General features: G+C 39.9%; 1 protein-coding gene across 4 annotated transcripts in view; it reads left to right on the forward strand.

Annotated features, from left to right (window-relative positions):
* LOC308701057 (A disintegrin and metalloproteinase with thrombospondin motifs 2) overlaps nucleotides 1-18674 on the forward strand; it is a 228152-nt gene that overhangs the window by 84329 nt on the left and 125149 nt on the right. For all 4 annotated transcript variants that reach the window (XM_081383081.1, XM_081383083.1, XM_081383080.1 and 1 more), the window contains exon 3: nucleotides 14444-14615. In XM_081383081.1, coding sequence (XP_081239207.1) covers nucleotides 14444-14615 — 172 coding nt within the window. The remainder of the gene's footprint in view (nucleotides 1-14443; nucleotides 14616-18674) is intronic.

An 18674-nucleotide genomic window follows, 5' to 3' on the forward strand; every position in this document is an offset into this window, starting at 1 on the left:
GCCCCCGGAACACGATTTATAGATTATCAAGACAGAATATGCTAATCAATGACTAGAAGATAACTACACATAAGCTACATAAATTCATCAACTAACCATTCAGATGTCCTGTTGCATTCTACATGTTGTTACTACTTCTTCTTGAGTCTCTCCATCATTGTCTGACTCCGGTTTGAACATAAAAGGCTATTTTTTTTTTAATTTTCAGTGCATGTCTGTGTGAGGTAAAAAAGGACACAAGCTCTTGAAGACCCGCCCTCTGTGCCGGGAGCAGCAGCTCATTTGCATTTAAAGAGGCAGGCACAAAAAACTTTTCTTTTCTGAGCGTTTCTGCTCACCCTCAAAAAGTGACAATTTTAACATGCTATATAAAAATATCTGTGGGGTATTTTGAGCTAAAACTTCATGTACACACTCTGGGGACATCAGATACTTATTTTACATCTTGTGAAAAGGGCATTATACCCCCCATTTAAGAAGCCTGTTGGGGACATCAGCATCACATGCCGAGTTTCGGCACCCAAAACACAACATGCTATTTTGACCCTTTCACCCAGGTGCATCTGTGTCTGTGGTTGTACAATCATTTGCATTCTTTTATTATGTTACTCTTTAATAGAAATTCTGATCATTGTTATATACAAAATAATAGCAAAATTGTGTAAGATATTAACTTTTTTTTTGAGAGTAGGCCTATATGCATCTAAAAAAATTATATGTATTAAAACTATGTTATGTCAACTTATATAATATATATATATATATATATATATATATATATATATATATATATATATATATATATATATATATATATATATATATATATATATATTAGGGTGCATCAAAAAACACAATTCTTGAATTTTGATATGGCTGGGTGCTAAAAATGTTCCAATATATGTAGAAACAACACATGCAAAATATTTGTCCAGTACATGATGATTTAGGGGTGCCACCGCACATCTGTTTTTGTTGGATAAAGTGCTTAACAGTGCTCAATGGTCACAATGGAGATTTGAGGTAAACAATACTACAGCTCAAGAAAACTGAGATGATCTTTCTGTTTGAGGTGATCTTTCTGTGTTGGGTATGTATTATTACATAATTACTATCATATCTGTAATTGTGTCTTTGTATACTTATTTATTATAAGTCATTTAAGTCATATTTATAGGTATTTGGTGCTCATTACATCTAGCTAACGTTAGCTAGCAACAGTTTGCTAACCAGTCAGCTATCTATGTTAGCTAAGCTATTAAACTTAACATCAACAGTATTCTAGAGTGGACACTGTCATATTCAGAGTATACAGTGGGGAGAACAAGTATTTGATACACTGCCGATTTTGCAGGTTTTCCCACTTACAAAGCATGTAGAGGTCTGTATTTTTTATCATAGGTACATTTTAACTGTGAGAGACGGAATCTAAAACAAAAATTCAGAACCTGTATAAAAGACACCCGTCCACACACTCAATCAAACAGACTCCAACCTCTCCACAATGGCCAAGACCAGAGAGCTGTGTAAATACATAAGGGATAAAATTGTAGACCTGCACAAGGCTGGGATGGGCTACAGGACAATAGGCAAGCAGCTTGGTGAGAAGGCAACAACTGTTGGCGCAATTATTAGAAAATGGAAGAAGTTCTAGGTGACGGTCAATCTCCCTCGGTCTGGGGCACCATGCAAGATCTCACCTTGTGGGGCATCAATGATGATGAGGAAGGTGAGGGATCAGCCCAGAACTACACGGCATGACCTGGTCAATGACCTGAAGAGAGCTGGGACCACAGTCTCAAAGAAAACCATTAGAAACACACTACGCCGTCATGGATTAAAATCCTGCAGCGCACGCAAGGTCCTCCTGCTCAAGCCAGCGCATGTCCAGGGCCGTCTGAAGTTTGCCAATGACCATCTGGATGATCCAGAAGAGGAATGGGAGAAGGTCATGTGGTCTGATGAGACAAAAATAGAGCTTTTTGCTCTAAACTCCACTCCACAAGAAGGATGAGTACAACTCCAAAAACACCATCCCAACCGTGAAGCATGGAGGTGGAAACATAATTTTTTGGGGATGCTTTTCTGCAAAGGGGACAGGACATCTGCACCGTATTGAGGGAGAATGGATGGGGCCATGTATCGCAAGATCTTGGCAAACAACCTCCTTCCCTCAGTAAGAGCATTGAAGATGGGTCGTGGCTGGGTCTTCCAGCATGACAACAAGCTGAAACACACAGCCAGGGCAACTAAGGAGTGGCTCCGTAAGAAGCATCTCAAGATCCTGGAGTGGCCTAGCCAGTCTCCAGACCTGAACCCAATAGAAAATCTTCTGAGGGAGCTGAAAGTCCGTATTGCCCAGCGACAGCCCCGACATCTGCATGATCTGGAGAAGGTCTGTATGGAGGAGAGGGCCAGAATTCCTGCAGTGTGTGCAAACATGGTCAAGAACTACAGGAAACGTATGATCTCTGTAATTGCAAACAAAGGTTTCTGTACCAAAGTTCTGCTTTTCTGATGTATCAAATACTTATGTCATGCAATAAAATGCAAATTAATTACTTAAAAATCATACAATGTGATTTTCTGGATTTCTGTTTTAGATTCTGTCACTCACAGTTTGTAGAGTCAACTTAAGAGATCAAAATTACAGACTTCTACATGCTTTGTAAGTGGGAAAACCTGAAAAATCTGCAGTGTATCAAATACTTGTTCTCCCCACTGTAGATGTCTCATGTGTATTGAGAGTAGCATTGTAGTTGTTACAGTAAATTAACAGGGTAAGGCCACATGAACATGTCCCATTGACCTCCATTCATTTTGTCTATAGGACAAATTAATGGACAATCTTGAAAGTTGAATTCTGAGAAATGCTCAAGTTGCCCAAAGGGTTCAAACAAACAACTTTTACTTTGATAACCCTATAGAACATGTTACTGTATAAAAGTTCACTGTACTCAACATTTCCAGGTCAACCTTTTGGCAATTAGACTAAAAATTGCACATTTTTCGAAATTTCGCCAAAGTTCATGTGTTAGGTGGCACCCCTAAATCTCAATGGAATCCCTCAAAACTTTGCAAAAGTCATTTTTATGTTAATTGGAACAAAATGCAATGCCAGCCAAATTGATATTTTGAAATTAAAATTTCCCATTCAAATTTGATGCACCCTAATATATATATATATATATATATATATATATATATATATATATATATATATATATATATAATATATTAGATTTAAGCTTACTTGCTTACTTATTTACTTAATATATATTTTCACACACACACACACACACACACACACACACACACACACACACACACACACACACACACAGACACACACACACACACACACACACACACACACACACACACACGCACACGCACACACACACACACACACACACACACACACACACACACACGTGTATACAAATAATATTTAATATGGATGTTTATTTATATTATATATTATGTGTATTAGATTTAAGCACAAACCTCACCCTATTGATGCATAGAAATTTGTTAAATTTATGATTTTTTTTATGCATACAAGAAATAATTTCTCAATAAGGTATACAAATATTAAAAAATAACGATTATAAATTATTTACAAAATAAAATAAAACAATACATATCCCCTTAAAGTTTCAACTTGCAGTTTTGCTTTTCAAATTAATTTGTCTTGTTCAGATAGTGTACTGGAAAACAAAAATAAACATTGCAATTTGATTACATTTTTACAGTTTTATTTTAAGCTCAGAAGGAATTTGGTCCTTCAATTCCCTGAAGATTTTAAAGCGTTTTTCAAATTGCAGCTCATCTGTTATTCAACCTCATTGTTTGTTATTGTGTCTGAAAATCACGGTGCATCAGTGTGCACCTACTGAATTATTTCATTCCCGTGTTTGTGTGTGAATGCACAAAGCATCGTTCTCTCACACTAGATAATTACTGCAGTCATACAGCTAACTGTATTCAAACCTCTAAATGAATTCTCAGTCTTCCACAGTGCTGCCTTCTCTCCCCTTATGCTGTCGCCATAAGGTCAGGGACAGTCTTAAATCAGATGGTCTCTGACAGGCTGAGAGAGATATGATAGAACAGGATTAGACCTTAAAGCTGAACACAACATTTTTCCAATTGATTTCTATTGAATCCCAGGTCACGGTTTCTTAACAACATTTAGTATAAAGCCTCTATAAGCTCTTTCAAAATGCATGAGATGGGATTTAAGGACAGGGATGATTTGTGGACTATTAGACCTGAGGTACATCATAAGGATAAGTTACAAAGTTAAAATTAAAACATGTATTATAAAATGGATATTTCATAGTTCATTGACCCATCAGGGGTCAATGTTTGGCCCTGCAAGACCTTACATTACAGTGATTTTACAGGGTTTAAAAGGGGATTCGCTTTGCAAATTAATCGTGGTAAAATCCCTGCAACAATGCAAGGTCTCATGTGGCATATCGTTTTTTTTTTTTTTTTTTCGTTTTTAGTAATATACAGTACACTTCTGAGATCAGAGTAAAAGTTGCAATATGTTCTGGATTGTATCCCCTTTAATTTTTTCAGTATTTTTCATTGTGATACAGAAAGTTGTCTTATCTAATGTGTCATAGTGATGTGCCACTAACTGGCAGCCTCCCCACTGCTCAAAGTCACGGTTAGTCTTTTTTTAGGTCCTGCTCACCTTGAAATACACAGGCGGTGCCATGGAAACCATCCTGTTACATCTTTCAAAAAATATTTTACACCTTGTGCAAATGCTAACTGCCTATTTCATTAAGAAGAAACACATTTCTATCAAATAAGGCATCAAGTGAGCAGCTTGTATGCTGCAGACCACAGATATTTACCTAATAACAGTTTGTGTCACAAAGCAAGTTTTCTTACTGCACTGTACTATATTTGCACAAATTGCTCTGGACATTTTTTTTCACAGTCTGTCTGCAGCATTAGATTTGGTGATATAAAGACATTTTTACTTTGCTTTCTGCGAAATGTCATTGTATGACAGCTATAAGAGTACAATAGGCTACTTGTATTAAAGCTACATTAGAAGCAGTTATTTGTCTTGATATAAAGAACATAATGAATAACACACACTCAACATGTAGTAGGCTATTTAATAACAAAACATTTATTTAATAATACCAAGGACAGGATGATAGGGTAAGTGCCCCTATAGATCTATAGTTATACCATTATACTGTATATTATTATACATCTGATATATTAAGAAAGTTTGGAGTGTACAGTATATATATATATATATATATATATATATATATATATATATATACAGAGTATATACAGTATACAGTTGCAATCAAACAATTCAACCCCCCTGTAAAAATTGCTTCTATAACAATTCTACCAGAAAGACTCGGGAGGCAAAATACTGTAACAAGTATACATTTATTAACAGCCCAGCAAGCAAATATTATGATATAAAGTTCTTTGGCGTTTGGCGAGTTCACATACTCGTTTCTCTGAAAAACTCTTCTACAGCCAATTATTCTACTTTGAAATGTGCGTTCCGTGTTGGAATGTCTGTTTTTGTTTTGGTCTGTGTGATCTCCCCACTGCCATTTCACCCAATAGTATTGCGACACCCGGGATGCCAGTTGGCATGAAGCACAGCATATTGCAGCCATTGCTGCCAGCAAACAAACTGGGTCAGAGATTGCAGATTCTACCCAACCTAAAAAGCCTCTGTATCCATCTAAAAATCTCTATGAACGAGAGCATATTAAAACGCGGATAAATCAACTCATCAACTTACATGATAAGTAAGTCGTAAGTCTCAGAGGCTTTTATTGTCAATTCCGCTCGTTTCTGTGGCGTGTCCTCAAACTGGCAACCTGCGTGAGCATCAAGTCTGAGGAGGAGGGGGCGGGGGAAACAACGATCTCCGATATTTTGAATTTGAACTGCAGTACCTATTTCGACCACTAGTCATTCTTACAGACTGCACCTTTAATAAAGGTGTTATTTGCTGTTGCAGGAAGTGGAAATCTTGACTGTATGAAGGACATCATGAATTTTTTGTATCAAGCCATTTTGGCAAAGTTGGTGATGCCCTCTGTGCGGAGACTGAAGTTTGATGATCAATGGACTTTTTCTGAATATATGTAATATAATAATAATAAATGTTTCTTAAGCACCAAATCAGCATATTAGAATGATCTCTGAAGGATCATGTAACACTGAAGACTGCTGGCTGCTGAAAATTTTGCTTTGCCATTACAGGAATATATTAGCCTACATTTTGACATAAATACTGTTATTTTACATTGTAATGATTTTTCATAATATTACTGTGCTGTTTTTACTGTATTTTTAATCAAATAATGGCAGCCTTAGTGAGCATAAGTGACATCTGTCAAAACATTTAAACATCTTGTCAACCCCAAACATGTGAGCATATATTACTTTATACAGTATATAGTTTTGAATAACTATATACAAAGCAAAAAATCCTGAAAAACTGAAAAAAAAAATCACAATACTATTGCATCATGACTTAATTATACTAAAGCAGTTTCTTTCTATTTGTACATTATTTGGATCTCACAATTGCAGCAGAAAAGGGCTGGTGCCCAATTCTGAGCAGGGAAATAATTTGTCCTTGAACAAAACAGCTGATCATTGGCCTTGTGATGTGAGCGTGAAGGCTTTTTTTCTTGTATCAAAAGTCATGAACCAGGCTAAAAGACTGTCTTCCACTTCTAGGGTTTGGCTCTCTATCCATCCTGACAGACCTCTTGGCTTTCTTCTAAATTGCTGTGCACTCATCCACTGAACTTGAATAAGTGAGCAAACAGAGAAGACCCAAGATGAGCAGCCATTTTAGCCCTTGGTCTGTTTCTACCTGCCCGCTCTGTCTTCGTCTCCTAAATCCCGTCTTGGAAGTGAACACAGTGTTCTTTCGACTTCAGCAGGCCTCTGATGTTTTATTCAGCATCTCCTCTGAGAGCTGAAGGGACAGCACAGACTTGTCCAGTCCCCTATCCCTTCCTTGCCTCTCCCTTCAACGATCGATACGTCTGTGTCTCAGAGTCCCTTGCGTCATCTTTCCTCCCTCACAGTGCGCGCTGCACTTCCTCTGTTTGGTATTCCAGAGCAGGAGCCACAGTGTAGATCCATCAGCAAGGCCTAGAGATGAAGGGATGAACCTAGAGTGAGACACAAACAGAGACAGTACGCCTTCTCTCAGAGTTTCTCAGAAATGCAGCTGAATTCCAGACTCTGTTCCATAAAACTGGCATCTCTTTGGATCTCTTTTTGATCAATAGTTTGTCTCTCTGAACTTTGACAGGTTCTGTGAGCTGCATCACCTGAGTTTCTAAATGGGCAGATCAAAACTTGATTTATAATATAAGCACAGTACATCACAGTCAGTCCATCCGTAGGCCTTCATTATACCTGGCACAGAAGCCTCAGTCATAACTCACAGCACTGACAGTGCAGGACCATAATTGTTTGTGTATGTTGCCCTAGCCATATTTAATTTGTTTCTGTGTACATTGTTTCAAGTCTCATATGTTTTAAAGATTAGGACAATTTCCATTCATATTTTTTCAAGAATCTATATTTTCATGCACAAAGATCCATTTAGATCACATGATCCTCAATAAACATTTCTTATTATCATTGTAATGATGCTCAAGGCCAAGGGAAGGAGAAGACATGAACCGGCAAACAATTAACGTAACTTTAATAGTAATAAACATAAACAACAAAATGAAAGTAAAGCGGCAGCCCCTCATGGAACACTGAGATCTGTGTCACTAAACAAAACAACAACATAAAGTCCCGGCCTGGTCCTCTCTCGTCTTGCACTGTCATCACTCCTCCTCTTATCCTTCCAGAGCTCCTCCGTGGGTCTCGAGACCAGTGTGGCGCGCTTATTAGCACTCGTGCCACCGGCCTCACTCCGTTTCCACTGTCTCGGCCCCACCCCACTTGCCACATAACCCCATCGCCCTTGACCGTGTTGCTGTTCAAGGTCAGGGACTATTTTTTCCAGCGGAAGGAATGCTTTTAGTGATTTTTACTTCATGAAAGTTGCATTGATACATATTTTTTAAAATTGGCTTTAATATTTGTATTGTGTGGTAACCGTTTTATAAAAGCAATAAGGTACTCGAGGCTAGTGCTGTACTGTGAGTAAGTCACGGCTAAAGGGGTTGCAGGTTGCTAACAACGCCCTTCAGCCGTGACTTATTCACAATACAGCACAGCCTCGAGTACCTTATTGCCTACATATAAAAAAAAAACATGTTCCAAACATGTTTTTTTTTTTTTTTTCAAGAAGTCACTTATAGATTTGGGTGGTCGCGGGTTTCTTTTTTTGGGCCAGTAACCCACTAACTGACTGTAACTTTTTTTACTAGTCCATTTTGACATCTGAAGTCTGATCTCAGAGGCTAGTATATCCTTCCCCTCGCAGAGCATTCAGTGCCACTGCCTCGAGCGTCCTTGGCGGCAGATTCTGCTCAATCCAACTCGATGTCACAGCAACTTCCCCACAGCAGCGAGGGCTCTATGACAGCGTGTCCCTCCTTACTCCTGGGTTTCGGCACCAATGTAACAATGTTCAAGGCTCAGTGAAGAAGGAGGTGGAAACCGACAAATTCACAATGTTACTGTTTTTACAGTCATTTTGCTCAAACAAAATGCTTTCAAATACATAAAAAAAAAAAAAATTATTTTGTTATAACGTTTGACTGTTAGTGTGTATTCAAAATGATTATGTTCAACCTATTTATTTAATATGTTAATATAATAAATGTATAATATTTAACATTTTATAATGTAATATAAATGTTGTTTAATTTTAAATATAAAATATTACACTTTTTTTTATGGTAACCACACACTTATCACAGCAAAATTTATGCAACAGATTTATGCACAAAAACTCATGCAACACTAATATGATCATGTTATTCTCAGTGCATGCTCACCACAAGATCATTCAGCCATTCCTGTCTAAGATGTCAAGGTGAGAGGACAAACAATGACAGCGTGCATTCGGAGCATGCCTGGGGCATGAATTTATGCTCATGTGTGTGTGATGTGAGATTTCCCTTATGGATGCTGCATAGATGCAGTCAGCAGGACTGGCAATTACCAGTTGTCTAAACAGACAGATGGAATTAAGGAGAGTGACTGGCAATTTTACGAATGCTTGTTTTGGAGCAAGGAGCTAGAGAGCGTATGGAGCGAGCGAGAGAAAGAAAGATTACCTGACACTGCGTGTTAGCACCTCCGCTTGACATTTTTATCTTTCACTCTCCTGTCACTAGCATCAGGTGCTACTCTTTCACCCTTCTGACAAGATACATCTTGCCCTCTGGCCTTCCTGCTTCTACTTTCTACCTTTCCTTCCTCTCCCTTCCTTTTCCGCTCTCTGTCTCTTTCCTTCTCCTTTTTTCCCTCTCACCGAAGAGAAGGTCATCCAGGGTAGATGCCCTTCTGAGATGGCTTACATAACTCAGGCTGACATATGGATCTTTTAGTATGTTTTTGCACAGTAAACTCCAACTGTGCTCAGCTTGGGTGGTGACGGCTCCCTCCTCAGTCTCCTTTTGGTGTGAATCATGTCAAGAAACTGTCATTTGCAGTGGCCCGTGTAAAAGCTGCAGCTGACATGCACTTATCCTAAGCCACTGATCCACAAACCACGCACACTGGCCAATTAGCTACCAAAGGATTACGACCTGTGTTGTGTGACAGTTGGGAGAAATGTCTCACAACATGTGATTGCAGTGAGTAACAGACTAAATCCAGCCATAAATGAGAACTGAATTATCAATGATATCAATGATTATCAGAATTAATTACAATCAAACTGTCACATAATCTGAAATGTCTGAGATATACAGTAGTACACTCAAAAAATAAAATATTATTTTTTTTATAAAATGTAATCTATAATATTAAATATATAAATTGAAATTCAATATATATTATATCAAATATATTTATTTTATTTTATAAATCGGTTAGTTCCAGTCCTTGATTCTGATTGGTCAATAGCTGCGTTTTATTCACGATAAAACACGGTTATGACCGCTTCACACAACAGTTCTATGTATCACTACACAACACCCATAGTAATCACTCATTGTTCATTTAAGCTTATAGAGTGGAGTATTGTGAGAGATCGAGTAAGCAAGTGTACCTGCATTTGTGGATATAGCATTTTCCTTCAGGTCAGTCCTATATTCGTAATAAAAAATTTGTTTGAATGTCCGCAGCAATATCTTGTCCTTTTAACAGTCAAGGGGTTTTATCGTGCCCTGAAATGTTAGTCATTTGTCAGTTGCGTCTTGTTTATCCGTGTTCACAAGTTTCAGTCCTTTCAATATAAAAGTCTTCTCTACTGACTGACTCGTTCATAAAGCCGTGTGTCCACCAAAGCGTTTTTAGCCAGCTGAAAATGCTAGACGCTCTGCTGAAAACGCCTGCTGCTCTGCTGGGCGCTTGAGGGCGTTTTGGCAGCGCAGCGTTTTTTCAGTTGAGACGCTTCGTTGCTATGATACAGAATATCCGCAGCTCAGTTTACTTGTAACTGAGTTCGCAGATAATTTGTTTCATAATAAAAATTGATTTTTTCATCCATTTTGTTCGGTTAGCTCTGCTGGTTTATGTTGTTGTACAGAAAGAATGTTGTGACAGTTGGTCGGTGTGGTATTTGTCCCGCCCCTCCTCCACTGTGATTGGACGGCTGGGTAAAAAGAGACAGTGATGAGCGCTGCATTTTACCCAAAGTTGAACATTCTTCAACTCTCGGCGACCTGTAAAAACGCAGAGCGCTCAGCGCTTCAGCGTGAAAAAAACGCTCAGCACCTCGTTACGCTCATGGCGTTTTAAAAACGCGGCGCTCCCATTAAAAACAATTGAAAAAACACGCCAGCCGCGTGAAAAAACGCTTTGGTGGACACCCGGGCTAAAGACAGTATTTGCCTCCATCTAATGGCGAAATAATGTAACTTATGTTGCTGTTCACGGTCAGGGACTATTTTTTCCAGCGTAAGGAATGATTTTAGTGATTTTTGGGCCACAAACCCACTAACTGACTGTAAAAAATTTTTTTTTGTCCATTTTGACATCTGAAGTCTGATCTCATATGATCTCAAATTGATTCAGCATCTTTTTGCCATTACAAGCTGCTTTTAAAAAAATAATAAAATCATAGCCATCAATACACACACATTTGTAGAATCTATTTTAGATTATAAAGTAGCATGAGTTTACTGTACCTGTTTTATGAGATTTGTGGACAATAAAATTAACGTTTTTAAGTTAATTTATGATGTGTTGAGATGGTTATTTGGTCCTTGAATAACATGCCAGGAGAGTTGGAGGACTTTTTTGAAAAAGGAACAAAAAGGAACTATGTTTTTGGCAGAGCATAATAGAAAACTATATCAAAATCTCTTTCAAATGGATGCATAGGGGTGCCCAATGCAGGAATGTGCATATGCCCTTCCACCCAAAACCAGGGGTCACTTAGTTTGGGCTTGTTTTTTCAGTCTGGGTTGCTTATTTCTCTAGCAAAACCTAGCAACATTGGTTCATGTTCAGTGAACCAATGACTATTGCTAAATAGCAATAGTTGCATGAATTTATAACATTTACAGATAAGGACGTGGCCGTAAAATGAAAATTATGTACTGGAGAAAACATGTTTTAAATGCATTAAACAAACTTATTGAACTATATGAGTTTGTTTGTTTGAAGCACTTTATATGAAACATTCTTATGTCAAGAGAGGTCGTGTCGGGTCGTGTCGGGTCGTGTACTTTTCCTGCAGCATCTCACTTTGTTACCTCCTCCATTATTCATATGCATTTTGTCCATTTTCAATACTTTAAAGTGCACTTTAAATGAAACACTGGCGTCGGTTTTTCGCGCACAGTGCAAAGACCCGACTAATCGATAATGAAATTCATTGTCAGTTATTTTTCATGATCGGCTATCAATTTAATCAGTTATTGCTGGCTATTTATTTTTATATAGTACTGAACAATTTTTATTGACTGTATTGTTTTCAAATCAAATGGCACACAAGTAGACAACTTTAGGAGCTTTAGACAACCTTAAGTAACTATTGGAAAGAAACTTCTTAGTATCTCAATCTTTGCTAAGGTTTCTATGAGATATGTGCCCAGTGGTCACTAAAGTCGTCGTCTTTATTTAAAAAATGTATAATCCTGATATCATCTAGATGTGTAAATACACTTGAAAAAGCATGAAAGAGGCAAAAAGTCTAAGACATTTGTGGGAAAAGTCTGGGCTTTAATGGCTGGTGGCTGCAAGCGTCAGCCGAATCCATTGCGTGGTTCACACCATGCACATCTGCAACAGTACTCCAGCCATAAGAAGAGACAGACGATCCGTCTCCTCTGGGAATCATTGTAGCGTATCACTCTCTGGGGTGCTTCTGAAATCCAGTTTCTACCTCATATCTGCCACAGCTGATTCAGAGCCACTCCTGTTATAAATGTCCTTGTGTTTAAGATGCAGCTGGTGTTAGAACAAATGATCCTAAATCAGGTGTAGAAGTAAAATTGAGATTTGACTGACTTAGGGTGGATATCGGTGGGAGTAATGTGTCTCAAAGCAGGTGAAACGGGGCCTAAGGGTACACTAAACCTTTTAGAGTCTGAAAGCAGAAAAGAGGTTTTCAGCGATATGTGTTAAAGTTTGCCTCGAGGAGGGTTCTGGATTGTGCAGTGAGGCAGTAGGCTATTAGGAATAAGAAGGTGCTAAAATGGAAATGGTGGTGTAAAACTGCAAAGAATCAAGATATAACACGCATAGAAGAATAGAATAGACTAATTATTTAAGAAAGAAACCTGAAAAAAATGTATCATGGTTTCCACAAAATATTAAGCAGAACAACTGTTTATAATAGATTATCAATATAAAAATAAGAAATGTTTTTTGAGCACAAAAGCAGCATATTAGTTTGCTTTCTGAAGGAGGATGTGACACTGAGGACTGGAGTCATTTGTTGAAAATTCAGCTTTGTCACCACAGGAATATATTACCTTTTAAAATGTATTAAAATAGAAAACAGTTATTTTGAATGGTAATAATATTTCAAAGATTTACTGTTTTTACTATATTTTTTGATCAAATGCATGCTGCCCTTTGATCAAAAGCTTGTTACCAAACCTTGTCAATCAGATTAATTTATTATTTGGTTGAGCTCTATTCTATACTAGCTTTTTTGGATGAAACTGTGCACATATAGGGCCCTATCTTGCACCCAGCGCAATTGACTTTGTACTCCGAAGCATGCATCATTCCTATTTTGCACCCGCGCACAGCGGACTTTTCTCTCCACAGACGCACGTCGGTAAACTAGGAAATACACTTGTGCTCCCCGGGGCGGTTCAGCGCAAAGAGGAGGCGTGTTCCGGCGCAAACGTTCCCTGATGCTATTTTGCTGGTTTAGAAAACAATTCCGCCACTAACCAGGAAAAACCTAGTCTCAAGTCAGTGGCGCATTGCGCATGTTATTCAGATGCTATTTTAAGGGCGCATGCTTGGCCATAATCAATGTAGCGTGTGCACAATGCGCATACACTTTGATTCTCTCATCTACACAGAAGCAGCAGTTTTAATTTTTGCAAATAATACATTATTACAATAGATAGATAGATAGATAGATAGATAGATAGATAGATAGATAGATAGATAGTTTATTATAAAAGCATAAATCTAGCTTACACATTTACCCAAATAATCATACGCCTGTTTAACTGAAGTTAATTTGGGTGGGTTTTTCCATCCCCAGTGTCACTTCTCTGTGTTTTTTACAGCCCTGACGAGAACGTCGGTCTCCTCGGCTGTGAACCGCTCCTGGCGTGCGCCTGGCAAATCCGCCGTTATAATAGCAATCCGCCATAGAACAAGCGTGCCTGCTCTTAAATGGAATGTGAGATGTCGCTCTGATTGGTTTATTTCACGCTACGCCCAAACCACACCTATTAATAATGAAGCTACTTCAGACCAACCCATTTTAGATTTGCGTTGGGTGCAAGAGTCATTTATCCCGCCGGTATAATAGCAACAGCGCCCAAGACCCGCCCACAAAGTTACTTGTGTTTCGCGCTTGATACTTGTGTTTCAGATCGTTAAAATAGGGCCCATATAGGGTTAATGCCTGTTTTATTGCCCCTTATTTGCATGAAGGAAAGAATTAGCGTAGACAAGTTAAGTACTTTCTCAAGGCTTTCTCTCATCAGCAAGGAATTCAACCCAACAAACATCTGGCATGAGTCCTTTATTCTCTGTGTCACTCAATTTATCACAAGATGTCTAGAACATATCAAATATTATGGTATTGTAATGATAATATAAGTTTGGAACACTGTTTATATCTGTTTTTTTCTTCTCACAGGCAGGGATGATCAGAACTGAGCAGGAGGAGTTTTTCATTGAGCCAGTGGAAACGGGACATCATGTGATGGAGCAGGAGGAAGAGAAGGGTGGCCGTTCTCACATTGTGTACCGTTCTGCCGCCTTGAAGAAGCCTCCTGTTAGCTCACTAGCTGCAGACTTTCACTCAAGAGGTAAGTCCTGATCAGCACCTTTTCATGCTAGTGTTTATGTTAACCTGTAAATTTTGCAGTCCCTTTTGTGTTATGTTGTTGTACCATTGCCCCAGCACTGTCTAATATGTCAGCATTTCTAAAGCCTTTAGTCTCTAAAGCATTTCACTCCAATTCTAGCAGTTTATAGTGTGATTACAACTAGTGGTTCGTGTGGTAGACATGCTTAGTTAACCCAAAGACTCAGAAGCCTCTGGTCAGCTTTGGTTTCACTGTTTGGATAATCGTCCACAGGCTGCCCAGCTGAGTCCGACATAATGTGTCTTATTCAGTGTTGGGCAGTAACGCATTACTTAGTAACGCATTACTTAGTAACGCGTTACTGTAATTTGATTGCTTTTTTAGTAACAGAGTAATGTAACATGTTACAATTTCCAAAATAGTATTTAGATTATAGTTCCAAGCCCAAGTTACTATATGTTACAGCTGTGTTATATTGCTGCCAACAGAAGGCAGTGTTTTATCATCTACATTGTAAAAAGAGAAATAGCTTTTCAGATGCCTGCCTGTCACACACGCAAGTTCACGACGTCATCTACCCGAGACCTACTTTGACTGGTAAGAGCTTGCACGGCGGTAAACCAAAGAAAACAAACTCAGCATGGAGAGAGAAAATTATGCATTCTGTAGCTGTAAATAAATCATTACATTTAAGTAACGGAACTAGTAATGTAACTAATTACAATTTTGAAATAAAGTAATCAGAACAGTAGCTTGATTACTTTTAAAAGGAGTAATCAGTAATTTAATTACATTTCCAGAGTAACTTGGACAACACTGGTCTTATTGCATGTAATGAACTGCCACATTGAACGTCTCGGTTACGTATGTAACCCTCGTTCCCTGAAACACATTCAACGTCTCGGTTACGTATGTAACCCTCGTTCCCTGAAGGGGGCAACGTGAAACGTTACGTTGACGTGACGACTTAATTGGGATCACTTCAGGGAGTCCTATCACTTCAGGGAGTGTCTACAGAATGAGCCAATGAACATTGGAAGCGGGTGCACATACCTTTGTTTTTCGCTGAGGAGCCGAGATCGTGACGACCGTGCAGCGATGGTCAGCAACTGTGACGACGGGACGTAACGTCTCCTTTAGGGAAAGAGGGTTACATATGTAACGGAGACGTTCCCTTTCAGTCGCTCACGTTCGCTGTTACGTCGAAGTGACGACATAATTGGGATCCCTATGGAAAACACCACGGTTGATGCCACATTCAGGGCCCTACGCAAGACTCTCAGACCCCCAACTGACTGGGGCGGAAGACCTGCGTAGAGGGAGTTCGAACTGCTGTTCCGTTATAACTCACACAGTGGAACTCTTGGATAACACTGGGAAAGCGTGCCTTTCCAGAGGAGAGGGATGCTGCGGAAGCCACATCCTGCCCGAAGGGAGGTAACGTGGAGAATACACATATGGACTGGCCAGTTAGGGGCAGTACAACGTGTTAGGTGTCGCCCAGCCCGCAGCTCTACAGATATCTGTCAGCAAGGCGCCGTGTGCCAGCTGTCCAGAAAGAAGCGACGCTCCTAGTGGAGTGGGCTCTAATCCCGAGCTGGCAAGGCACGCCTTGGGCTTCGTAATCCAAGGCGAAGGCATCCACTATCCAGTGGGCTATCCTCTGCTTGGAGACAGTCTTTCCCTTCTGCTGGCCTCCATAACAGATGTAGAGCTGGTCTGAGGTCCTGAGGCTTTGCGTTCTGTCCACATATAGGCGTAGAGTGCGAACGGGACAGAGAAAAGCCAGGGATGGGTCTGCCTCCTCCAAAGGCAGCACTTGCAGGTTCACCACATGGTCCCGGAAGGGAGTGGTAGGAACCTTGGGCACGTATCCGGGCCGGGGTCTCAGGATCACGTGTGAGTTACGAACGGGCCGAATTCTAGGCATTCGTCGGCCCTAAGTGGCTGAGGTGACTGAGCGCCATGTCCCTGTGTTCGCACAACTGCTCCCTCAACTGAGCCAGAATGAGCCAGTCGTCGGGGTAGTTGAGAATGTGAACACCACGCTTGCACATGGTAGCAATGGCCACCTCCGCGACTTGGGTAAAGACACGGGGCGACAGGGCGAGCCCGGAGGGTAAGACTTTGTAATGATATGTCCGCCCCTCGAATGCAAAGCGAAGAAATAGTCTGTGTCGAGGGAGACATATTGGCTGGAGGGACCGGCTCGATCGCACAGGGGCATTGTCCGCCAGAACACGTGTGAACTTAATGCCCCTGAAGCCTGGGCAACCGAGAACTGTTGGGCAAAGCTCTCGACTGCGTCGCCGAATAACCCAACCTAGGAGAGTCCAGGAACCGATATTTATTGGTCTCCCTCATGTCCGCCAGGTTGAGCCAAAGGTGGCGCTCCTGGACCACCAAGGTGTACTTCATGAAAACCGTATACATACTGGGAACTATATTCTCAGAAGGCGAAGCACTGCTACTTCGGTGGAGTGATTTGCTCGCAGCACCTGAGAAGACCGTGGTGAGGAGTAGAGAGTTCGCTCAGAGTTGGAGTAAATCACTCCGCAGAAGTAGCAGTGCTTCGCCTTCTGAGAATATAGTTCCCAGTATGTATACGGTTAGAAGATGACTGTGTCTCATGTGACCTTGTTATTTGTACACGCTGTGACTATGTAAATCACAACATGTAAATAGGAAAATGTTGCCGTTATTTTGTCACTTATTGGGAGCAGTATGCTAGCTGGAGACGATTACCTCCAGTCTTTGTGCTAAGCTAGGCTAGCGGTGGGTGCGTCAGACAGAGTTACGGCACGCACGGAGATGAAAATGGTATGTATGGACTTATCTAACTCTGGGGGATAAGGTGAATAAGCTAAAGTCCCAAAAAGTTGGCGTGTTCCTTTAAAGGCAACTTTGAGATTTAGGCCCCGATCACACCAAACATGCTTTTCAGGTTCAAAGCGCGAGACGTACAGCACTGCCCCGATCACACAGAACGAGCAGTGCGCTACGTTTTTTATGTTGCTAGGCAACCACCGAAACAGCTGTCCTGTCAGTCAAGTAAATGTCAAATCAGCCTTTTATTTACTTTCTTTATTTTCTGTTAACATTGTGGTAGTTACGGTTCGTGAAGTCGTTAAGCTCATGGTAACCCGCGAGAGCAACTGTAGTTTTCACTGTAGTAAAGCAACTGTAGAGCAACTGTAGTAAAGCAACTGTAGTTTTCATCACAACCATTCATTCGATTGGACAGTGGGAAAATACGCGATGCCGTTGGGCGCTTTTTCCGCTCTGAGTTGTTTTTTTTTCAACTGCAAAAACGCAAGGCACAGCGGGCGGTAAAACGCGAGGCGCCTGGGGCGTGTAAACAGCGCACAGAACGCTCACTGCCATAGGAAAACAATTGAAAAAAGGCGTCTCTCACTGCAAAAAATGTGATCAGGGCCTTAGGGAGCTTTTGAGCATTTTACCATGCTGTCAGTTGAATGCTTACAAGTGACATTTTGCAGCTCTGCCAAGCAGTTCTTCTAGAGGAGATGTTATTAGCACCATTTGGTCATGTACCTATTCAGGATATAGAAAATCGATTCCAAGCATTTCTTCAATTGCTCTCTGCGTGCACAAGGCTTAGTCAAGTTTCAGCTGTATTTTCCTCCTTTTAAAATGTGTTTATGGCTAAGCTATTGCACGCTTTCAACCCATGCTGCATATCAGTACATCTGTTGTCTAAAGTCCTCTGCAGTTAGCGACTATTGGCCCTTTAATGCATTCATATGATTTTTTTTTTACACTTTGCACCTTCAATACAGCCTTTAAATATAGGATTTCTGTTTGTGGGTTTTTGTTTTGTTGGATATGCTTCATTTCAGATGGAAAACAACATGCAAAAAAACAACAACTTTTGGTTTCATTTCTTGTCAGCCATATGGGAAAAACTATCTGTTTCACATGTAAATAAACAATTATGCAATTAAATATTGGTTCTTCATAACAACCCGTTTATAGTAGCTGCTTGCTAACATTCAAATTAAAAAGGACAGATAAATAATATTTGATTATGAAATGAAT

This window comes from Scardinius erythrophthalmus (genome assembly GCF_964197995.2).
Source record: "Scardinius erythrophthalmus genome assembly, chromosome: 13".
In the NCBI taxonomy this organism is placed as follows: Eukaryota; Metazoa; Chordata; class Actinopteri; order Cypriniformes; family Leuciscidae; genus Scardinius; species Scardinius erythrophthalmus.